This window comes from Agelaius phoeniceus, chromosome 1 (genome assembly GCF_051311805.1).
Source record: "Agelaius phoeniceus isolate bAgePho1 chromosome 1, bAgePho1.hap1, whole genome shotgun sequence".
NCBI classification, from domain to species: domain Eukaryota; kingdom Metazoa; phylum Chordata; class Aves; order Passeriformes; family Icteridae; genus Agelaius; species Agelaius phoeniceus.
Window position 1 is genome coordinate 19725795 of NC_135265.1, and position 25836 is coordinate 19751630.

Here is a 25836-nt window from a genome sequence, read left to right on the forward strand (position 1 = left end):
ATCTGTCTTCTAAATGGCTATAATATAAACATTAGTATAAATGTGTTTGCAACAAAAACTTGATCCCATTTCCACTCTCAAGCCCGATAAAGATCTCTCACTGAAATAAGTCAAAATGTGATACCTTAAATTCTGACAATGTAAAAATGCTTAACATAGCCAATTTTTTAGCATAATACTGTAATAACCAACATGATTTAAGTATTATTTTGAAACACAATATTCTAACAGTCACTAAAATTTTGCTTTTATTTCAATGCTAGAAAGCATACCTCATTTTTAAGAAAGAATATCAGAATTTTCAATTCACTGAAATAAAAATGTTCTCTCCATGCATAAATGATAGAATGGACTGGGAGCAAAGGGAGTTGAGTTCCCAAGTATGACATATTCTGTATGCTATTTCAGTGTTTGACTAATCAACTCTTAGATATCTAATTTAAACCCACTGAATATCAAAGACACCTCTAAAATTTTATTATATGGTTAAGAAGATGGTGGCAATATATTGAAAAAACACCTTTACTACTAGTGTTATAAATCCTGTAGTGTTAGACATTTTAATTGTTCCATTAGTATATGTTTGCTACTTTCCACAAAAAATTACTATGCTGTTTATAAAATCAAACCATCAAATGGATTCCCTCCAGGATTCTCTCCAGTCCTTATGACTTTTCTTGTAGAAGCAAAACAAACTGGCAGCTTCTGGGAACTCTCAGGATTATTTACTTCCAAATGAAGGAAAACACACAAATTGAGTGTAAAATTGTCAGCATTCAAAGAATCCCTGGCATTGTAAATTAATTCCTTAATATTTAGCATGTGATAATTTAACTCCTGGTTCTATTGTCAAATTGGAGAATAATGTTTAGAAAATATCATGTAAATCATTGAGTGCAAGATGTGCAAAATGGTCTTTTAAAAAGAGTAATGGCAAAGTTTATGGGAGAGAAGGTAAGAGATTGCTGCTGAGGTATGTATGATCTCAAAATATATGACTCTGCAGCTGTACAGTTATAAAAATCACATCTCTCTGTTAAACACCTTTGTTGTGTAGTACATGTGGATGTTGTTTACTTGGACACACACATACAAAAAATCAATTATAGATGCATAAATAAGGAATAAAACCTTACAGGATGACTCTCTGATAGTTTTTAATCCTTTGGGGGGACATAAAACAGACCTGAAAAAGGGGTCTTTAAAACTCTATGTAGAAATGGCTGCAGCCACTCAAGTTCATAGTCCAAGACATTTGGGTAAGCATGAAAAGAGATGGATATTAGTGTGCTAAACATGGACCAGAGCTTTGTCTGCTGGAGCTGGAAGAAAGGCAGAGAGGGCACCTGAGATTCAGAAGAAAGGTCTTAAACCACTTGTTTTGGGGAGAAACAGTTGAAGCCCTCAAGTTTCCATTTGCCATGCTGAATGGTCCTCTACAAGGACCCCCACAGAGACCAAAAATATAGCCTTGTTCTAGCCTCTAGTTTAATAACTTCAACAAAATGTTCCCCTTGAGATGGACATTTTTGCTGCATAATCTCAGGATCCAATTGGAAACAACAGTGCAACAGAGACATGGAAGGGTGTCATCTTTACTAATCATTAAACATGGGTTAAAATGTTAAATTTATTTATTAGCTTTTCTTTCAGCATATTTCCATTCTTTCCCTCAATGTAGGGCACCAGGATCCCACATAAAGTAGACAAGACAGACAACAGAGGTTCTCACTACCTCAAGGTACCCTTGAGGGTCTTTTTTTCCTCATTAGAATCAAATTGTCTTAAGAAAATAGCTGATACACTGTTTTATTAAGTCTACCCCAAGGATCTATAACTGTCTGAACCCTCTGCATTTGCATTATCCCTGACTGCCTACACTCTTTTAACTATGAAGGATATATTTTTTGAATTGGACTCTATGTCAGTTACATGTGCTGGATTTATCACCTCACTGTGCTTTCTATATTCTGATTTAAATACCACAGTATTTCTTTCTGCTGCCTCTTGCATTCCTCTGAGCAGTCACCTGACTTGTGCCAGGGAAAAAACAGATTAAGTAAGGAAAAGATGAATTAAACTTGTGCTTTCAGCTTTAAAACTGTTAAAGATATCTGCATCTTTAAAAACTGTACAACTTTTAAGTAAGGCATTCACTAGATTTTGTTTTAAACTGGCAAAACCCAAGGACTTTTTTTTTGGAGCTAAGTTGCTGAATGGATGAAACAAGAGTGTCTTCAAACATAGTTCTGAGCTAAAATTTTCTGTATTCAATTTTTGCTAATATTGGCTCTTCTATGTATGCAGCTTCTAGCCACAGGTGAGAACCAAGAATACAATCTCTGAATCATACAGTATTTAACTCCATTTCTAGGCATGTAAGCCCATTATTTTCATACCCACCTTACCAGCAGCATGACTACAATAAGTTAAATATGATTGTTATTTACACTCCAATTTATATATTTGCTGATAACCTAAAATTTATTTGCTGATAACCTAAAAACATAATTTCTGTTACTATATGACATTCTCATGAGCTTTATCAGTTGTGCCAAATGGAAATATAAGAATGAACCCTCATATAAAACAGAATTGCAAACATACCACATACATTCCATGAGAGACTTAAAACTTCATCAGCTTCATCCTCAACACAGCTCTTTTACTATTCAACTCAACAGTAAAATTCCCTCTAATTTCAGCAACACAAGTGGTTTACCTTTTGATAGTTTGTGATTCTTAGGGACAGAGGAAGATTTTAAACGTATGTTTAAAGGCATCTCTGAAGGACTGTTACAGAAGGTTCAAAAGTTCAAGGAATCCTTTGATAACAATAGTGTAAAGACTTCCACAGCTTAACTAGAGTTCAAAGACACAGCTCTATGAACAGTACTCATGGTACCTAGTAATACTGCTGTGTGGATCTCTGGGGAAAAATATCCATGTTAGTTGAAAAGAAAATTATAAAATAACTTACTGCTGCTTGACGATGGGTATTGGAAAGGATCCCATGAATCTTTACTTTGTCCTTCTCCATTTGGTCTATATTGACCCACAAATCCCGGCTGGTAGAATCATAGGGGCCATACGTCCTTGATGTATAATAATTATGGTCTGTATCCTCCTGAAATAGGGAAAAAACACAGAAAAACCCCAAGATTATAATGGAAGATGCACCTTCGTTTTATATAAAACCCATCCTTGAAATACTGTTGCTCCTTGAAGAACCCCAGCAATGAAGGAAAAGAGTAAGAATTGTAAATATGTCGCAGAGATAGCTCTGCTCCTAACCACTAGCAGTTGACAAGGCAGATACCTCATGCAATCATCTTATATTATGATTATAATGTTCACTATCCCAAGTACCAATCATACATGTTGTGTAATAACCACATCACTGAAATCTATGGCAAAATGTTTGATGTCTTTTGAGGCAAAATGGACAATTCCTGTAACAATGGCCACACTCTAATGAAGCCGTGAGAACTATTCATGGATAACACCTTAAAAAAATTGTAGTTTTTAACATTTCTGAACATAAGTCACTGGACTATTCTATTTAAGAACATCCAAAACATTCCTAATAGCTGTAGGCTAACAATACTATGTTATTTGAAATCTCCAAAAGTCTGGTTTACTGTAGATTTGCCCCTCCAAGACAGACAAATATATACATATTTGTGGAAAAAAATTTCCTAATAATTGTGGTTTTTAAAAATAGAATAGTTGCTGTCATGCTCCCATCATAGCAAAATTTTGTTAAGGTTAATTATTGTGAAGGTTTCTACCTTCCTATCTAAGACAAAAAAAAAAAAAAAAAAAAGAAAAAAGAAAAGAAGGAAAAAAGGAAAAAAGGTGTGAGGCAAGAAATGAAACTCATCTCAGTTCCCAGTCTTCCTTTACTCAAAACAAACTTTTGCAACCACAAAAATATTTAAATCAACAGCATTGCCAGCTTTCTGCTGAATAGCTACAAGTAATTCTATAAAACTAGTACATGCTTGTATTTCTTAGTTCCTTCCTCACTTCCTCCCCTGCTAAGACAAAGTAAAAAGCCCCCAAAGCCTTGATGATAGAGTTTGAAAATAAACTCAGAAAATAAAAAGTACAATAGAAAATTGAAGAGGAGGATTTAGAATTTGGAATTACCCTGGTGATGAAGACTTTCCCCTCCTGCTGTACCTCCTGTATCCAGTCAGCCACATGGGAGTACCCTCAAATCAGGCTGTGCTGCCATGCAGACCTGACATCCCCTCCCCACAACCCCAGGTCATACACAACCCATTCCTACTGACATGATCCTGAGCTGGAGACACACGTGGCAAGGACTTATATTCTAATGATTTATCATTCATGTCCAGAGTAAATATATTGACCATAAATCCCGTTTCAGCTGGGTTTGACCCTACATTAACATCATTACTGATGCATCTTACTTTAGCTGTTGCAGATATAATCAGGTTATTTTCTCCTTGACAATTTCTTTGTCTTCTGCCGTACTTTGCATACCAGGATGTACTTTATATGTCCAGTAAATCTCAGTAACACTTCTGAAGCAACTTCCAACAGATTCACCAGCTCTAGGTTAGTCACACAAGTAAACATAATTAAAACTATACTGTCAGGAAGATGACAAAAGCCAGCCACCTTACCAAATTCTTTCCTCCTTTAATGGTTGACAGAAACAGTTATTGCTGTCATGTATACAATTGAGGTACTGTAAATTAAAAGGTTTTGAAAACAAATATAGATATATTCCCAGTCCAATTTATCCCTCTGAAAAAATTTCCTTAGTAAATATTGGTCACACTTAAGGCATACAAAATCTCAAAGAAAGAGATCCAGAGACAAATTACAAATAATTACAGTTTGTTTCCGATAAAAATGCAATATTTAAGCTATAGTCAAAACTGTGCAGTTTTTTTGCATTTCAAAACTTTTTATAGCTAATAAAGCTACCCCAGTTAATTTCTAGTATCTAAGCCCCCAACTCCACAATTAGAAGGTTCTAGCACTGAGCCTAGTTGGTAGCTCTATAAGAATGTTTTAAATGGTATCTTGACCCTTGCCTAAAGCATATTCACCATACAGATTGTAAATCAAACACTTAAATTATAGCCTTCAGCTCAAGATTTTGGCACTGTGTGAGGAATTGCTTATGTCTAACGAATTTTGTGTACAAAAAGTCTCGTTTAGTATTTTAATCCAAGTTAAATAATCTTAGATTGTTTATCTATTCTGGAAGGAAACAAATTCGCTTCTACTTGAATGATAGAAGGAAGGCAGAATTCCTCTTCATAGCCTTCATGCAGATGTATTTTATGAATATATTATTAATTATTTCTTTCTCACATCTGAGTTTTTCTTAATCCCATCTGTAACTTTACAATCTGAAACAAAAAGGCACAGACAACTAACTACTAAAGTTGATGTGAGCAGCTTGGGAGCTCCAAATAAGGTTAGGATCCAAGCTTCTGTTGCAAGTCACTGCTTTCATAGTTCCTAATTTGCATTACCATGGAAATGAAATTCTTGGAATCTTTAATAAATATGATTTTATTGGTATCATTAGATACCTACAACTTTTCAGTCTGTCAGACCTGTTTATATTCTTTGGCTGATTGTACCTGCTTCATAGTACATTCCATTCCCTACCGGTAGGTACTATATAAGAAGATGGAAAAATGTGTAAAAAATTTTACTGAATTTGCATACTCAATGAAGAAAATAATTTTAATAGTTATATGAAACAGATTTAGAGTTTTACTGATAATTAGAATTCTATAAAGATACAATTATGATGAGGAACAAACTTCTCAGCAGCTATTAGTGACATAGAAGCATGTTACTGAAAGGAAAGCAAAAAAAGCAGAGAACATACCCTTTACTACTTCAGAAAGCTTTATTTTTTCTTTTTCAGGTATTTGGGGGATATGAGCATTATCTCCCACTGGATCTCTAAATGTCCAATTCTGTCGAAATTCTGTTTATATATGAAGTACATAGCAGCTCTCTTCTACGGAACAGTACAGCATTAAAGCAATGGATTTTCCCAGATATTCTTCGCACCAGCTATGAGGATTAGTATTGGCAACCTTTGTGACTATAAAGGGAATATTTATTAGAACATTTCTCATAACACTTTTCTTTTGGGGAAATGAGTTATTTTTAACCTCAGGCAATACTTGATGCTGAGTTGCCATCTTATTGTTGATTGTAGAAATTAATTTCTTAGCTTTCACAAGCTAAGTGATGACACTTTCACAAGTGATGACACTTTGAATATATTCCCATACTTCTCCAAATACAACTGAATTTTTCAGGAAAGCTGAATACATGCACTACTCATAAAAGCTCAGCACAGAAGATTAAGCCTTCTTTAAATACTTGGTGTTCAGTTTGTCAATTTGTCAAATTCAAAGACTTAACATCCATTCCATACATTAGATATTCAGATAATCCCAAATACAGTCTAAATGTCACGTACTCATTTCATCAGTAACTGCTGTTGCTTAACAGATTAAGGCTTCCAATGTGTGATGTGATCTTTCACAGTCAAGATAACATAAAGTAACTATATGTGATATTTAAAAGTAACAACTACATTATGCCTCTGACATTTCTTCAAATTATTAGCTGGGATTCTGGCCAAAAATAGGCATGAAAATAGTACCAAAACTGTCATGAAACAATAAAGCTTCCTCTCAATGTTCCTGAGTTGCAAGATGTGGGTGAGGGCATGTATTCTATTCCCATCTGTTAGAGGTTGTGTTAATTGGGCAGCTTTCTTTATCTATTTCATGACACATCCCTCCAGGAAATATCTTCTGTTAATGGGCCACCGAGTCTCAGTGCATGACTGATAAAAATTACATCATCCATTGTGAAATGCTGCACCCAGTGGGAGGAGCCAAGCATTCCTACCTGGATATAATCTGAGATTTGGAACACCCCAGTAGCCTTTTCCCACTGGATTCTCAAAGGAAGACCAGGCCCATTTGTACCACCATTGAACCTTCCAAGGAAAGCTACACCTTTCTACAGGATCCCTGCTCCAACAGAACCACATCTGTCACTCCAGGAGGACGGCAGCCACCATTTCAATTGGACTGCTACCAACACCCTGACCCACAGGGTGTCAGGTCGTATTTTGACACTGTCAGTGTTGTTTTGTATTATTGCATTGTTTATTTTATTTCTATTTTCTTCCCTAATAAAGAACTGTTGTTCCTACTCCCATATCTTTGCCTGAGAGCTGCTTAATTTCAAAATTATAATCATTTGCAGTGAGAGGGTTTACATTTTCCATTTCAAGGGAGGCTCCTGTCTTCCTTAGCAGACACCTGTCTTTTCAGACCAAGACACAATGAGGACACCATGATTCCATGATGATAGAATCACACAAGTAAACATGTGACTTTTTAGATTTAATTCTTTCCTGACACATTTTTCTTTAACAGATATTGAAAAGTAATATAAATCTCTAGGGGACAGAGGATATTATCAAACAAGATTTAGGAGTAAGAATTGCTGTTGAATCCAACTGCATGAATATTTTGTTTTTAAATAGTGGATTCAATTTGACCCAGACATTACTGAACAAGAAGTTCTGCCATCTCTCAAGCTCTCTCTGTGTAAGGCTGTAATTAAAGAAAACTAATAACTTCAACCAGAGGAAAAGCAACCAGAAAAGAGCTCTGCTGTTGCACAATAGTATGTTGTAGAAAAAGTCTTGCTTTCCAGAGAAAGGAAAGAAAGACATCCACAAGGCAAATTGTCATGGATGAGCTAACCAGATGGTCATTACATTTCAGCAGATTGTTCTAGCTGCCTTCCCCCAATACTGGAACATTCTTTGTGACATTATCAATGAAAAATCAACTGATTGATCAATCAATCAATCAATCAATCGTCCCATCCAATGATCCTCATCATCAGATCTTCCTTATCAAGTGTCATGAGTTATTGCCAGATACAATAGAAGACAGGAAGACTGCATTTAATTTGATAACTGTTGTCCCTTTAAATATGCTACTTTATTCAAATTGAATTTACAGCTTCATCTGAGAAGACAACATAATGTAAAACTCTGAAGCCCTCAAAGATATGGTGGTAGACTTTATAGATATTTAATTTTATCCCTGTGAATTGAAGGTCTGGTATCTGATTTTTAACAAAATACATTAACAAATTGCTCAAATATTGCCAAACTCACAGACTAGGTTTATTTTTAAATTAAATGAAATTTCTGCTAATATTTGCCCCCAAAAAATTAGTTCCAAGGAGATTTATCATCAATTACTAATTTCAGAGTCTTCTGAATACAAACATTTCTACATTAATCGCCTATGAAATTAATCAGAGAATTGAGTTTTCGATAAGATGCATTTGTAGACTAAAATGAAAACACTGAAAGAAGAAAATATGCAGTTCTATATTTTAAAACAGACTTCTTTTCAACAAAAAAGGCAAAGATATCAATACTTCTTTGGATATTTAAATAAAGGAAATAAGCCAGCAATTACAATTAGTTCCTAAGGAATAAAGCAGTTCTGGCAATCCATTTTGCAGAACCAAAACACCCTTTTTATTTAAATGAAACAACAACCATGGGCCCCTGCACACATACAGCCAAAACAGCTTCCTCAAAACTATTTGTACTTTTACCCAATCACATGTAATGCTGGCTACTCTCTTATGGTATCTCTGCCTATCACATCAGTAAAATACAGCCAAAAGTGACTTCTGAATTGTTTCAGACTTTTGTTAGAAAATTGCTTTTAGATTTCTGAGCACTATTAATCCCCACCAGCTAAAAGCAACCCAAGAGGGAGAACAGAGGTGACAGCTTGGATAGGACTTGAGCTAGCTCTGCATTGCAGAGTGATGGAAAGCCTCTTCTTAACAGCACGCTTTTGGGCCCTGAGAAGGGGCAAGAGAGATGCATGATCACACTCTGCATTACCTGAGCAGGAGAAGCATGTGTGTATGGTGCTGCAACTGATTTTCCTCATTTATTCACATTTTCTTTAGGCAGACACTGACTGAGACATGGGCAGGTGGCAAGGACACACGGAGAATATTCCTATTATAATAGCCATTAGCACATGAGATGCGACAGTACAAGAGAGGATCACCTATCCTGAGATGGGGTCCTAGTGGGAAGATTAAGGCCAGGGGAAATGGGGATAGAGACACTATGCATGCTGCTGCCACATAGCTCATTCTAATAGAATACTGTAAATACAATCATAACATAGCAATGCTATGATTTACAGGTTTATAGGATCTGATAATCAAAGAACCCTGAGGAATACTTAACTTGAACTGGTCTCTCAAAACATGAGAGCTCTAATTTCAGTGGTAAGGTACATGTGGATTACAACATAGTCTTACAGAGGATATATATAGGGGCTGCCTCTTAGGAAGCTTGATTGCTCTGAGGTACTCAGAATAACCAATTTCATAAGCACTTTGCATCAAGGATAAACTCTCTGCTGTTCAATTTCTTAACAAAAGTCTTTGTTCTGTACTAATCTACTGAGGAAACATGCAATTTAGAGAAGTGCTTTTTCAGTGACTTGCTGCTTTCATAGTGACAGAGCTGCAATCTGCTGGGTTTTCTTTTTCTTTTTTTTTTAAATGTCTGATATGGGACAAACTAAGGAAATATACATATATATATAGCAATATGGGCATAGCTGACATCAGCCACCGACTTGTGAATATCCCTGTTGATGACAAAAACCCCAGCAAAATCCATTTTGAACAGCTAATATAATTACTAATGAATGAGAGGAAGCCAAACTAATGGAAGAGGAGATTCTGTATCTGAGTGCTCTGGTATTAAAAATGTCCTCTCACACTATATTCTCCAAGAACAGGCTACATGAGTACTCTGCAGAGTGCTGAAAGCCTATTGTCTGTGTGTGCAGTAGTCCTCACACACAGGTTTTCAACAGGACAATTATGGAAGTCACTTTCCCCAGAATCTCACAGATTTACATCCAGAGGCCGTTATAGTAAACATTAAATGCAGTCATCAGCTGGGAGGAAATAAAAGATTTATCTCACATCTCTCCCCCGCCATGCAGACACAAGGCTTTATGCAGCTCTGTAACAATTTAAGTTCACAGGTTTTAAACTGCACTTTTCTGAGCCCCTTACAGCACCTATAAGGGAGAGTCACACATGCTGACAGACATTCTGTAAGAGAAGGACGCCATAAAACTGTTAATCCAAAAAGCCATTTAGTCTTTGCAGCTTAGTGGAAAGTCAATGTGGAGTCACTGCCTTTTCCATGATATTCAGCTGCTTTTGAAAGGAAGCTTCCCTCTTGGGGACTGCTATAAAACTGTCAGCCTATTTAGGGGTCATTACAGCAGGCTTATAAAACCCTTTGGACTGTCTTGTCATATGAGACAAGCTTCAAAAGAGCAAAAATCTCTGCAATGCCTTACTTAAGAAAGGAAAAAAGCCAAATCACCAGTCACTCAAAACCCAATTACAGTAGGGAAATATTTATTATGCAGTTTTGTTCCTGATTTGCTGGAGCAGAAGTCTGAGAAACGACATTCTGAAAATGCATCTTTATTAACTGCTCTGTGTAGCACCCTCTCCACTAAAAGAAAATAAAAAGAACGATTTCAATACAATGCCCGAAAAATGTCTAGCAGAACTTTTATTTTGATGTAATTATGACAGAGGTTTTAGAGTTTATTTTCTCATTTTTAGATATGTATAAATGACTGAAGGGTTTGTGAAACTGAAACTGTAAAAATGACTTTGTAAACATGAAAACATGAAAACCTATCTGCCAGGACTAGACTACAGAGCCTTAGTGGTTATGACACCACATCTGTTACCAGCTCCATTCTTGGGGGCTTATGGCTCCAGATAATACCATAAATAACTACATTTTTGTCAAGTTAGCTTTTAAAGATTTAGTATTTTAGTCTTTTAAAGATCCACTTCCTGTGTGGAGTATGACAAACTGTGTTTCTGAGCATATGTACTTTGACCTACTTACAGCCACACTTGGGCAATTTTTTCCATCCCCTAAATGTGTAAGCTCAATTTAGTATTACACACCCGCTTTTTTTTTTTTTTCATCCAAGTATTAGAGTAACTTTAAACTCTCTGTAGCCTTTGTATTCCTCCACTGTATATTGAAATGCCAGGAGATGCATGTCATCCTTATTTCCTGTTCTTTGGCAATTCTCTATTGGAAGACATGCAAGGAAAACAGCAACCAAGACCCAACCAAGAGCCCTGAGGCCCCGTGAGGAGGGAAAATGGCAAATATAAATTGGTATGGAAAGTGTTACAGATCTGAAGCATTAAGTTGATATTAGCAGGTATAGTTTGTAGGTTTGTAGTTTATCAGGGCTTTCCATAGGACAGTGCAGGAAGCTGCCTCTATGCTCACTGGTATGAGTTGCAGTTCCTGAGCTGTAGATATTGTGTTTCAGGGATCCATCAGGGTTTGGAGCCAAAATTGCAGAGCAATCAGTTGTAGGAACATGTATGATCAATACAAAGTTGATACAGGCAGGAGCATGGGTTAATTAACGCAGTAGCATTTTACCTGTAGGGATAAAGCTTATTCTGAAGCTTTTAAAGGTGTCCCACATAGACCTCACTCAGCACCAGTCTTTGCCAAAGTCCTGCTGTTCAGTCCAGCTGTGTGCTGGTGAGCATATACCCAGATCATCAGAGAACCTGAGCAACACAGGACAAACTGCATCAGCATGGCTTCCCTGGGGAACACTGGTTTTAAACAGATTGCAAACAAACTGGTAATTTATTTAGCCACAGAACTTTCTAGTTCAGCTCTCATGCACAACACACATGAATCTTTAGTTACTAATACATGGGACTGGCTGAAATCAGCAATCAATATGCAAAATTTCAAAATCACCATTCATGGCTTACAAAGACAGTGATTATGAAAGTGGTTAGAAATTTCTATTGCTCTTTTGTTTGGAAAAAGTATGCATTTTGCTTTATTCACATGTCTTTTTCTGCATACATCTGTAAGAGCATTTCAGTCTGGATTGGGTACACAGGAATATTGAAAAAAATGCTGTGTACAGTTTTACCAAACTGTTATCGCCAGCCACATTTCTCAAGAACTTGTCACAGAAATGCTTATTTATCAGATCTTGCAGTCACGCTCAATAAAATAAATAAATCCCTTGAGAACTCTTGTGCCACAACTCTAAGACATCATATTTAATTGAGATGCTTGATGAGTTACATGTTGTCTAGACAGGCGTGTCCAAGTTGCTGCCTTTGCCTGACATCAGGCTCCAAACAAGATTTCTGCAGAATATGCACTGGGTTTTTTTAAGAGGAATACTCTGTGCACTTCACAATTACCCAGACAAGAGCAGGATGCTAAATAATATCTTCCCTCTGTTGTCTCTGAAAAGTACTCCCTTCAAGTTAACTGAGAGTGCTGCTGAACCAATATACTCAAATATTTCAAAATTACACTAACACATTGTTTTGGTTTTTGTGGGGTTTTTTTTTTTGTGTCTAAATCTACATTGCTCTTCCAGAGTAGATTGATCCAAAGTGGAATGTTGCATAAACTTGTATTTCCTTTTTTGTTTTTCATCTAAATACAGGACACTAAGAAGATAAATCACAAGGCACTACAGAATTACTTTTGACTTGAAAGGTGTCTTTTGGCAATTTCAAGCAATGGCAGGGATGCAAAACATCTAAGCACTGAAAACCAGTGAAAGATGAAGACATGAGATTTTACTTGTGTTTCAAATCAATATTTTTTTACTGGTGTGGGGTTGATGGCGTGACAAGTAAGATAGGGAGAGGGGAAAAAAAAGGAGGAATCTCAACATTTTGACCTTGATACAATTTATTGGTATATCTGTAAAAAAAAAAAAAAAAAGACAGAAAAACCCAAAAAACCCCCAAAAAACCCACCAAAAGACCCAATATTTTTCTCTTCAGACCAGATAAAAAAATTGGTAGATAAGCAGTATGTAATTGGGTGTGCAGGTTGGATACTTCAATGCAGCTGTCTACCTAGGAATAGAGTTTGTAAGCACTCATTATCAGAACCACAGATCTATTAATGCTGTCAGTGAAGATTTGCCAGCTCCTTCAACTTCACTTTAGAACAATCCAAATACACACTTTAACTGCACTGCCTGTACTGACCATGGATGAGATCTAATCACTAAGCAATGGAGGAACCCAGGGCCATCTGAAAATTGCAGATATGATTCAGGACCCACGGCTGACCTTTATCCTACAGAAGCAGAAGTGGACCATTCAGTATAACCACATCCTAAAATTATATCAGACATCTATAGCTAGGCACATTTCACCTTAAATTTCCACCAACTTTGACCACAGAATAGTTTGTATTGGAAGAGACCTTACAGATCATCTTGTTCCAATTCCCCAGCCATGGGCAGGAACACTTTCCGCTAGACCGGGTTGCTCAGAGCCCATCCAACCTGGCCTTGAAATCTTCCTGGGATGAGTCCAAATTGCTCTGGACAACCTGTTCAAGTGCCCTACCATCCTCATGGCAAAGACTTTTTTGCTAATATCTCATCTAAACCTATCTTCTTGAAGCCATTTCCCCTTCTCCTGCCACTACATAAAAAAACTTGCACATTCCTTGTCTATGTCACATGCATCTATACTTAGGTCACCAAACTGAAGAGCTGAATTTCACTTCCAATTTCAGTATTAGCTGCAACTAAACAAGAAAATCACTACCCATACAGACTCCAGTGTCTTTTAGCAATCACAGTCACCTAATATTTAGTATACATTCATGTTCATTATTGGAGCAGTATACAGATATGTACTACACTTCACTGAATGTTTATATTAGAAACAAAACCTCTGCAGTGTATTTAAGAAATTACCTTGATTTCCAAGGTGGTGGAATAATATGCCTGATATAATACAAGAAAAATAAACATTGTATACACTGCTAGAGACCAAATGATTGAATAAAAATTCTATTTCCAGGTTTATTGAAAAAAAAAAAATTCTCAGGAATGAATTGCTGTTTCTTTCAACTTCATAGCCATAATTTTGACTCAACAAAGAGTTGAGGGGTTTGTTTTCTAGACAAATAGGGGCATTGGGGGCACTAGCTTATGGCTATGGAATGAAGATGTTCCAAACATCCTCACCAAACTTGCTATAATCCACTGTGCCAGCCAATATAATACCCCCAAAGTTATACCCTCAAAATGAGCACCCACCAAGTTTTTGACCTATGTAAACCACATCTAAGCAATAGCACTTTGGAGCCAGATTATATCTGTTCTAGCGCTGCAAGACACTTTTCATACACCAGAAGAGAAGCATCCACACAGGAAGAACCTGAGAAACAGCTTGCTTTGTTATCTGTACTGGAGCAGAAAACCTCAGAGATCTTGGCACTTTATCCCTCAAGACATTTACTGCTCCACCTAGATGAGATCAGACAGACAGGATTTCCATTTGCAATTTCTCCCTCTTCCTACTTGTGTTGCTAAGGTTATGGAAAGAATGCTCAGAAAATGATGCTTTATTTAAAAATTGTAGTAGAAAATTGTGAAGAATTATGCAGCTTACTACAAATGCATGAAGCAAACCTCCAGTAGCCATGTCACATCTCTCTAACTTTTGTTAACTCTCGTGCCATGTTTGCTATTCTTTTTTTGTTTTTTCCCCCTCATTACTCACACTGCAATTTGCTTCACACTCTAAGATCTCCTATTGCCAATTTTTCCAGAAATAAGTATACTGTTTCTTTACTGATGGTCTGTGAACACTTAGAAATGCTGCACATGAATGCATGCCAGTGTTATAGAAGAAAGAAAAAAGCCAAATAAATCCCTGGTATTTCCATTAGTTATTTCTGTTCTGTGTATGAAATATTACAGCTCCTAGAAGTGTTTCATCAGCATTTTCTTCAGCAGTTGAAAACATTTAACTGGCATTTTTGGAAGAGCAAATGTACATTTTACAAATGGAACTTTCTTGACTCTGATCCCCGTCTTGATATGAATTTTGAGCATTGGCCCTATTTATTATTCTCTTTGCAAAATCTGTAAAACTCATACAATCACAATGAGGATAGATGATTGACTTTGGCATAAATACTATATTTACAGAGAGTCATAGGAAGTGTCTGACCAAATCTGAAACAATGGACCCATCTGTTTACATCTCCTGTTGTTACTGTTTTGGGATAACAGATAATTGACTTTCCCATATTAAAGAAATGTGAAAGATTTGGAGAGACACTGAGTAATCCATCAATGTCAGCAGAATTCCTACAGCTTTGAAAATCTATCCCTAAGGACTGGTACTATCCAAACTAGAATTGTGTGGCTCAGTGTGACAACTTTTTACTTAAATTCCTCTGCACAAACAACTTGGTAATGTATTCACCCTCACTCCCTGCTCCAACCAACTATGCACAATTTGCTGAGTGCTGTTAAATTAGCTAAGGGTGTCTGCTTTGCATGGGTAGAAATGAACAGAATCTTCTGCTTTTTGCATGACCAAATGGATGCAAGTCTCCTCTCTTGAGAACATTCCAGATGAACATGGTGAAAAGGGTCAGAAAGAAGTGTCTGGGAAAGGAAAGACCTTCCCAATCTTCACAGCCAAACCAATATTCAGCTTCACAAGTTGAATTTATTTTCAGCATAGCCCTGCAAGCAAGTGCTGAGGCATGCATGACTGAAATAATTAATTCAGAAAGTACAAGGTCTGTTGATTCTGCTCATAGCTCTTTTTAGTCATGAGTTCTACCATTCTGGAATATGGAAGCTGGAGATGAAGGATATGGAAAAGTAAAATATTGATGTGGCATTCACATTTTCTTACTATCATTATCTTATTATCATTAAGAAAATTCAAAGGAAGATACCATTAAATTCTGAATTTCCTGTCTCCTTCCTTACTATAAAGATTCATTCTCCTCAATGTATTATATTAAATGCCTTTTGTGCCAATGTAGCTAAGCATGGGGAAATGAACTTGGGATTACAATGGAGTTATCTTATTTAGGAATGGGGAAGCTAGTTTTTAATTTCTTTCCTGCCCTGTCCTCTCCTCCCAAGCTTAAAGGAAATGGAGAATGAATCTTTCCTCCAGCCTTTTCCTTTTCCAGCTATACCAGAGTTATTTGCAAAATCACTTCAGTTTAGATTGAGAATATTGGAAACGTTGACAGGCTTATTGCTACAACACTTCTTACAGAGTTGGCAATGCATTCAGTGCAGCTGAACATTCAGCAAGACCCAGTAAAAGTGTTAAGATGACCCTGATATAAATAAGCAATCAGTATATTCAAAAGAAAAAGATGTATGAGGCGTTTGCCTACTTTACCATTTTGAAACAGAAAGGCTGGAAAAAAACCAAGACAGTGATATTTCAGTCTGCTGGCTGGCTAGAAAGTGTGACATCACTGGTAAAAAACTCAGCAGAAAACAGTGAGTAAATTAATGATTATTCCAGATTCTGTTTCTAATTGCAGGTGGCATACTTTTTGGTGTAATTTAGCAATAGCATGGAATTAGGACATTTCATGTATGATCTGTGCTGCTTTCTGGACTAATTCACTTTCTGGCTCTTCTTTATAATGAATAAAAATTATCAGTTAAATACAAATTTTAGCAGTAATTTCCAAACATTTTAGTTTGTCTTATCATGTCACATGAAGAGAAAGTTCAAAAAATTTCCCTAAGATCACATGAAAAGGAAACATAATTTTCCCTTGACATTGAAAAATGTATATTGCATTTTTGTGAAAATAAATTACATTCTCCATCTCCAAAGTAACAAGCTAACTTTCTAAAAGAAATTGTTAAATTCTTGATAATTGTGAATGAAACCATTTCAAAATAACAGGAGCAACCTTTGCAAAAAAAATAAAATAAAATACAGCAAGAAAATTCTATACAACTTAGGAATAGATATCAGCTACATAATTTAAAACAAAATTTTATCTCTCCTGCAACAACAACAACAAAAAGACAACTAAGCATTCTCCTAAATGGAAAACAAAAGATATATCCACAATTATTTCAGTGCAGCAGCACTGTTTCAGCATATCCCAAGATCCTTCCTCCAATACATCCTTAATCTCCACTGTAACTTTCAAGCTCCCAAATATGAAAATAATAACATGATATTTAACTTAATCTAGTAAATGGATACCATAAAAAGTACAAGAACAGCTGGAGTCTCTTAAGTTAAACATCTTCATATGGTCCTCAGAACTGACTGGGAAAGAGAATTGGACTCAATGATACTTGTGGGTCCCCTCCAACTCAGGATATTCTACGATTCTGTGTGATGCCCAGTAAGCACAGGGGACCCAGAGCAAACAATGGCAATTCCCCATTTTCCCTAGGGTCCAGTAATCTGCTTTTCAGAAGCTCCTTTTGTGTTTAATAACCCGCGACAAATTTGTATTTCAAGAATTTGCTTTGTTCTGTAAATTTTGACATCCACAATATTCAGTGCCAAGGAGCTTCAGAGCTTTTGCAGTTTCATGATGTGCAGTAGAAAGGAATCATATGGGACATTTGTCTAGCCCTCTAGAACATTATTGAAACACCAAAGATGTGAACAGCACATGTTCCAACAGAGACCTCTGGACTTAAGTTACACTGGCTTACAGGCTGCAAGACATCTCTGTTAGAGGTACAACTGACATGGCCCAAGGCAACACAAGATAGGGCCTGGAATGGCTGAAAATCTGATCCACGGCCACCTTCAACTGTAAAACCATGTATTTTAGTCACAGTTGTTTTAGCCCTGGAAGTTCCAGGTCTATACACTAGGTAACTGAAGTTAGAACAAAAATTGTGAAAAATATTTGCAGGCCTACTGGAAGAGCCCAAATTTTTCCTCCTTCTCTTGAATGAGTCATACACCAGAAATCACACATACACCAAAAATCACGTGATGTAGTAATTATTAACTGTGAACAAGAAATAATTATACATGCCTAGAAGTGAAAATAAGAGTGAATATAACTTTTGTGATGATAATGATTTTGCAAGTAGACCTGAAAAGCTTCAGCCACGTAATTAAATCAATTAAAGTGTATTTCTTGACTTAGAACTTTAAATTAACCTTAACAAAAATTGAATGTTTCTCTTATTTCAGTCAAGAGCTAAATATTATTTGAGCTTGATAATATAGTCTAAAATCTGTTCCTAAAATGAAGTCACATCAGAAAGTAGGTATGAAAAATAAAACTGATTGTTGCTTTAGGTTTTTAGCTAGTTTTTTCCCCCACGACTTTTTAAATACAAATTTCATAACAAAGTATTGTTCTTTTGCTGTCTAAAGAAACAGCCAATTCCTGTTGTGCAAAGCTTCATTCCTCCTCACATATAAGTTAAATGCTTCAACTGAAACCTAAAATCTATTTAAGCCTTTGTACTGAACATGCATTACTTTGATATTTCATAATCTGTATTAACATGTGACTATGCACTGAGAAAAGAATTCTGTCCTAGTGGTGGAGGGATCAACAGCATCCCTGATATTATTAAACTAAATGGCTGTACAAGAAATGTTGCCCATGGAATATTAACTTGCACTGTTGAGGATCCCTGACAGGGGAAGGAAGATACAAATACTATCTAATATAAATATTTGAACTATAAGTTTAAAAGGTAAGTAAGGAGGCAACTTTACACAGGCAATTAAAGGCTCTAAAAATTGCAAGTCAGAAAACAGGTTTTTGAAGTAAAGGGGGACACTCTTAGCTTGGGATGAGGAAAAAGAACAGAACTACTCATTAAGTTGTGATAATAAGGATTTTTTTTTTAAATACAGAATATGGTTTCCATTAACTTGGAAGGATCCTGGTTTCAGAATACAGTGTTACTAACACTGCTCTTTCCAAGTGCTTCAAAGGCGACTGGCATTAAAGCATTGGGAATGGAAGAAAAGGAAAAAAAAACTAAAAGCAGGAACTAAACAGAGATAGGCTTGGCCAAACTGACAGCTCACTATGAGACTATAATACTCTTTAGTTTTAAGGTTCTCTCATATGGACAAGTTTTTCTACTTTTAATACAGTGCATTAGCAAAGTAATCGCAGAATTGCCTTATCATTTGTCCAGCTGAGGGAAATTTAATCTCAACCATTTATTTTCTTCCTTGCTCAGACTTGCAGTGGGGACACAGCAATGGGCATGCTGACACTGCTGTCAGTAGCTGAGAGTAATTGCTCTCAAATCCCAAGGGTTCTAAAACTCAATCCCTTCTGTTGTTTTTGCCAGTCAGAATCAGACATCTTCACTTCCATGAGTGACTGGGACTGATAAGGGAGAAGTGCTCTTTTGGGCAGAAACTCTGGATCAGAATGCAAAATCCAGCAAAAGACTGGTTTTTTATCAGTAGGAAACCCACAAGCATTGTTTCAATAGGGGCAAGATACTTTTTAGGTATAAACTACCGGTGCTGCTAAAATCTACATTTCAAACAACATCTAGAGAAGGTAAAGAAAGGACAAAAACACAAAGGATGACTTCAGTTGGCAACAACTCTATTTTAGTTAAAAGCAATACACAGCAGGAAATATCAGTGACATCCACAGGAATAAATTAATTACTTCAATAGAGAAAAAAAAATTGCACTGAAACAGCCTCAATTTTCTATGCTTGCAAGTAGTATGTTAGGTGGGGTGGAGAAAATAAGATACAGTTGAGTTTGGTTTGATTTAGCATGCTAGTCCTTGCTCAGAACTGAATCTTCTGTCATACAGCAGCAATCATTCTTTCTGTTCTAAGACTTTATATGAAAAATTATGTTTTTCCTCACATTTTTGCTGGTGCAAAGCAATAAAACTTTACTGCACTCAGCTCAAGCTTGACTATGATTTAATCTATTATTTTATTGCTGGATTTATTTTTGGTATTTGAAGTTTGTGAAAGACTATTGTTTTGATGTAGTGTCTCTATACAGAGGCAACAAATTCGAAAGTAATTCACATGATCTAAAGTTATTCTGCAAAGTTTTTCACCTTCTGCTCATGAGAATGCAAGCTATATATCAGACACTTCTCCATTCAATTTCTCTGTATATTTCTTGCCAGTGTTTTACCCTGCACTGGTGTGACTGCAGTCACAAGGAAGATCTGTGATAAAGAGACCAAAGCTATACATACAGAGAGAGAGATTCTGTTCTGAATGGAGCCACACATAGCCAAAAACTATAGGAAATCACTTGAAAAATGATGCACATTTTAATCTATGGAAAAATTATCATGCAACATTTGTGCAATATACAACTGTATATTAATGCATTAGTTGTATATTATTGAATTATTAAGCCTTTTCCAGTTCTCAGTAGCCAGACCTGCATTAGCAAGTACTATGACAAAACAGGAAAGCATTTGTGGATCCTTTAGTGGTGAATACTGGGCAAGCAGTATCCATAGGAGATTCATTTCAGGGATCAACTTCTTTCTCAGTAATGCAAAAAGCAAACAGGCAGAAAGAACCTCTGATATCCACCTTCATTATCTGTATGGCCACAGGCCTTTGGGGATTAACAGAACAACTGGTCACATCATCACCACGAAGTTGAGTTTATTTTAACAATATTGATACTAATCTACTTAATAAAAGTGAGTGATTATGGAGCATACTTTTATTTTACAAGGATATATGCAGAAACATAGTATATTTATCTTATTTTTGCCCTTGCTTGAAACAAAACATGCCAAACTATGCATATTCAGGAAGATGTATTTTCACTCACTGCTTTTACAAGGTTTACAGTGGTTTACAGTGTTTCCAGCAACAAATTCCACCTGACACGTTGCATTTCCTAAGCTCTATTTATCATAAGTAAAAGGCACTTCTAAATGTCCTGAGCCCAATAAACAAAAGCAGTAGATTACACAACAAGCAAAAACTCAAAACAACCCTGACGCTTAAAACAGGAGAGAAGAATCTTAAGATAGATGGGAGAAAAAAAAAGGAAAGCTAGTCTTGAAATCATGATATTGTGAAATCTCAGAAATTTGAAAAGCAAAATTTCTAGAAAGAAGAATTCTGACAGTCCCAAAGTTATTCCAGGCAGAGGGCTTTAATGTTTGGCTTTGTGACCCTTGGGAAGAAATATGGCTTAGCCATAGATGCTCCTATCTTCAATGGAGACATGAAACTCTCATTTGCCATGAAGCCAAGAAGACAAATTGGTGCAGTGCATCACCAGAACACTGTATTTTGGGGCTGTCCCTTACAGTTGGGTTAGATGTCTGACAGCATATTGCTTTACCTGTCCAAGGCTATCTGCTTTGGGAATTTCTCTCAGACTGTAACACTTGCACCCATCTGTATAGATTTCACTCTTTTTATGTCACTATTTTAGGCCTCCTAAGAGCTTTCTCTCTCTCTCTCTTTAGCTATTTGATATAATGGGAATGAAAACATAATAAGTCTCTTATAGAATATGACCCTACTCTGCCTTTGAGCTCTAGAGTACCAATTGCAAATAGAGCAAATGGGACTAACCTCCATCCTTGGGAGGCTTTTTGGACTTGCAACATTATAATCTCTAATTGGCACACATAATAATCCTTCTAAAGTAGGAGGAGTACTTTCAAGATAGTAGTACTGCTTTAAGAGTGTTATATGTTAATTTTACCCTATAATTTATAGTTAGCCATCAGAGTTCCTATCTGGCATGCAGGAAAAACTTGTTTATGTCCTTTGCTTTTCTTTTGGCAACATCCATCTTTGTGGGTTTGTGGCACCACAACATTCCTATTCTCCAGCAAAACAACAGGACTTGGAGGTCTTATCTTCTTCTTCCCCAGACCCTGCTCTTTTCTGAAGGCCCAGCACATCAAATTATTATAACCACTGCTTCTTCTAGACTCTGTAGTTTAGTTAAAGACCAGTTCAAGAGAACAGCTTATCTTTAAAAAGGTACATGAATGTGTATATAATTTTGTATGAGTTCTTTCCTGAATCACAGTGCCAAGCAAATGCAGGAGACAAAACAGAGATGTGAAGAGAGACACCAGGGCTCCCTGGTGCCTCTACTGCTCCATTTTTTGGACCAGAGAGGCTGCACCCTAAAGAGAATCTCACCATTATCATCTTTCCCATGCACAGGAGGAGGCCCACCCTGACTACTGGAAAGGTGTGATGAACCAATCTACAATGCACTTGCATGAAGAGCTTTAGAAGATTTGCACTTCATGCTCCCACTCAAGCTGATGTTAAAATATCCACCAGATCAGGGCTGATGGCTGATCCAGTGAAGTTACAGAACAATTCCAGTAACTCCAATGGGAAAAAATTAATCAAAAGTGTCATTATCTTAAAATAAACAGCAATCCAGTGGAACTAAGCTCTGCCCCACACAGGCTTGATTTTATCACTTTTTACCTTATGACTGTATGGATTGATAACTCAAGTAACATTTAATTTTAAACTGTGTCCAGAAATTTCTTCCTACTGTCTTCCCTTTTTTCCTTGGCTGTTTTAGTTTTTGGGGGTTTTTTTGTGGGTTTTGTTTGTTTATTTTATTTATTTTCATTTTGGTTTTGTTGTTGATTTTGGGGTTTTGGTTTGGTTTTTTGACAAAAAAATATGGATAGAGGTGAGAGAGAAAGGATTTGGGTTTATAAAGCTGGAGAGAAAATAAACTCATATTATAAAGAAGGACAGCAAATACTATCAATTGAAAACATGCTCATCACTGTCAGTCTTCATTTTAAAGAAGTTTGCATTTGCATGGTAAGCCTACAAAACACTTAGAGAAAACAGTATCTGTAAAAAACCAGTATCTGTAAAGGAGGGATGTCATCATCCTGTAGCATCACTAAATGTAAGTGGCAGCTAATGCTTATTCTCTGGATTTTCTTTAGCAAGCACTGTGATGTGCACAGAACAAGGATTTAAAATAATCAATAAGCTCTCCAGTCCTGCTGATAAGCTGCCAAGCTGCAGAAGACTGCAACATATGGATTCTTCCTCCATGGATTTCTGTTGTATACTCTACCTCCTCCATAAGGCCAGGCATCAAGGGGCTTTTTGTGAGATGCCTCTGTGTTGTAGTGGGGATATTCAATGGAATCCAATAATGTGTAAAACCACAACTCCGTTATCTTATTGTGCTGAAAAGACCTTAGAAAAAAGAGGTTTGCAACAGAACACAAAACCTGAATTCAATAAACTTTTCAGGTTAAGACACTCAAAAGACATTAACCTGTCAGAAAAGATGTTCCTGGAAAAATACCAATCTATGTATATCGATTTGCAAGCATTCATTTTTGTTCCCCAAGTCTTGCTATACATAAGTGTTAGAGGGGGGCATCTGATCATTTTGCTTCATAAGAGCTTGGAACCCAACTGAATGGAAATATTGCATAGGGATCTATGGGGTGAGCCATGGAAAGATCAGTTACTAAAACTTCCATGAACCTGAGACAGCTTGCTCTTTTCCTGCTAAAATAACTAGAAGCAAGACTGATCTGTGTTGTAGCCCAAAATAATTGCTACAAGTATGGGCAGATGGGGATTACGCGAGGCAAAAAGGAAGTTAAAAAATCAACATGAAATTAAAAACTACAATTTACCAACCAGTGACTTTCATGTTGGAACAAGAGGAAGTGTAATTAGTGCTGTGCAAACTGGAAACCTTAAAACAACAAGCACGAAACACACCTCTCTGAAAGCACTGGTTTTTTGCTCATGCAGTAGAGATTCCATTGTCTCTACAGATGGGTTTTATATTGCATTGTGTTTTTTTATTTTGTGAGTAACAACCCAAAATCTGAAATCTGCATTTTTTTCTTTGAGAGTGAGCTTCTTGGAACTGAAAAAAACCCCAACACTGTTGTTTTGGAAACATATTATAATGACTGAAGATATTAAGTGTAGTTTATTCCAAATTGTATTTTATTGAAAAACAGGATGCAGATTTTATTAACAGGAAACCCCCAAGATAAATACTTTAAAAACACCACCACAACAACAACAAAAGAACCAAAGAAAACAAGACAGAGAGCAATCTGGCAGCTAAATAAGAAATTAGAGGTTGCATGACACTATAAAGCAGAGGGAGAATGTCCCAAGGCTTCACAAAGATGGACTCAATCCATCTTATTCTTTGGAAGACCAAAAATCAAAAGTATGCCATTTTTTTTCAATCACCAACCTGAATTCTCTTCCAATTTTTCATTTCTCTAGGGTCTTTTCCCCTTTGTGCCTGGATATTACTCTCCAGAAAGATATCCAGGTATCCAAAGATATCCAAAGATATCCAAAGTCTTGCAAATTGAGGCGTTTACATCAATTACAAAAAATAATTCAATTTTATTCTGTTTTAATAATACTTCCTTTTCCAGTTTTGCAGCAATAGCTGCTAAAACAGTTCCACTAACTGTTTTCCATCAAAATAGCAAACATCCTCAAGAGACTGCCTTCAAAAGTCATAAAGGACAGGCTCCAGCCTCAGGACAAAACTCAAGCTTCCATGTGCTGATAGGTTCACAGAGACAAAGACCAGAGGTTCTCCTCCCCATAAGTGTTTCAATACCCTGAAGGAAATGTCCAAATTTTTCACTTACCCCCAGTCAAAGACAACAAAATGAATTAGATGAAATGAGTATCTACCTCAATCTGTGTAGTGTTGTCATGGCCCTCTTCAAGCAGCAGGTCTGTGAAACCCCCTGGCTCCAAGGAGTCCTGCCCCATGCTGGCTCTGTTGGTGTCCACGGATTTGAGGGACTCTGAGTGCCTTCTCCACCTGTGGCTGCTTACAAATGAATCCACCTCCACATTTTCCTCCACTCGAGGGAAGCTCTGAACAACTTCATAAAACACACCTGTTTGACAAGAAAAGAAAGGCAAAACAAAGCAATGTAGTAAGTGAACAGAACACTGGTTTACTAATCATAAGTGAAAGTAAATTGTAAATGAAAATAAATTATAATTAAAATTGAAAATAATTTTTATAAAGCTTTTGAGCACTCCATAAAATAGCCATTTGTATCCCTTATAAAGATTTTATGGCAATGAAAGTGTATAAAAGAACTATTATACAAAATTCAGGAATTTTGGACTAAGTTTTGTAGACTCATCTAAACATCATAACTGTTTTATTTTTCTGTGTGTTTTCTGTCTGGGAAAAGCTTTTCCTGTAACATTTTTAACTTTAATACATGTTTACCCATAGCTGACACTTTTCAACATGGAATAAGTCTAAAAAAAATTTTCATCACCTAAGAAAACAAATGTAGAAGAGACAGAGAAACTCTTGTACAGACTTAGGTTTTTTTACTGATTTTATGTTGAGAGAGCTTGGAAGCCATGGTGAAAGGCAAATAAACATTATGAAAGATGTGAAATTCTCATAAACAGCTGTTCCAGTTCATAAATAAATCTGTCCTGCTGTATACGTGATAAACATGAATGATGTGTGAAGTCTGCAGACACCCACTATATCTTCTGCAAGGGATGAGCAGTTGGGTGGTGTGTTTAACATTACTTTTGGACATTTTCATGCTCATTTGCAACTTTTTCATACTAGTAAACTATCAGCAAAACAAACCTATAAAACCATCAGCAGACAAAACCATTAATTCTTCAGAAGTTTTCTTTTGTCCAATCCAAAACCCTATCAAAGTATTTTTCTGTTAATTTGTTTTTGCTACCACCATCAAGAGAGAGTGAAGTAAGTTTGCATATTTTGCACTAAAAATCAGATATGCTTTTCATATTTTCTTTGTGTCTAAAAGGACAAGTAGAAGGGTGCTCTGTGCTTTTGATGGGCCAGGAAGAAGGTGATTTGGTCCAAAAA

At 36.4% G+C, this 25836-nt stretch overlaps 1 protein-coding gene across 1 annotated transcript in view; it reads right to left on the bottom strand.

Annotated features, from left to right (window-relative positions):
* PLXDC2 (plexin domain containing 2) overlaps positions 1 to 25836 on the bottom strand; it is a 257404-nt gene that overhangs the window by 118144 nt on the left and 113424 nt on the right. The window contains exons 2-3 of the mRNA XM_054632727.2: positions 24651 to 24862; positions 2981 to 3127 (exon numbers count right to left, since the gene is read on the bottom strand). Of these exons, the coding sequence (XP_054488702.1) occupies positions 2981 to 3127; positions 24651 to 24862 (359 nt within the window). The remainder of the gene's footprint in view (positions 1 to 2980; positions 3128 to 24650; positions 24863 to 25836) is intronic.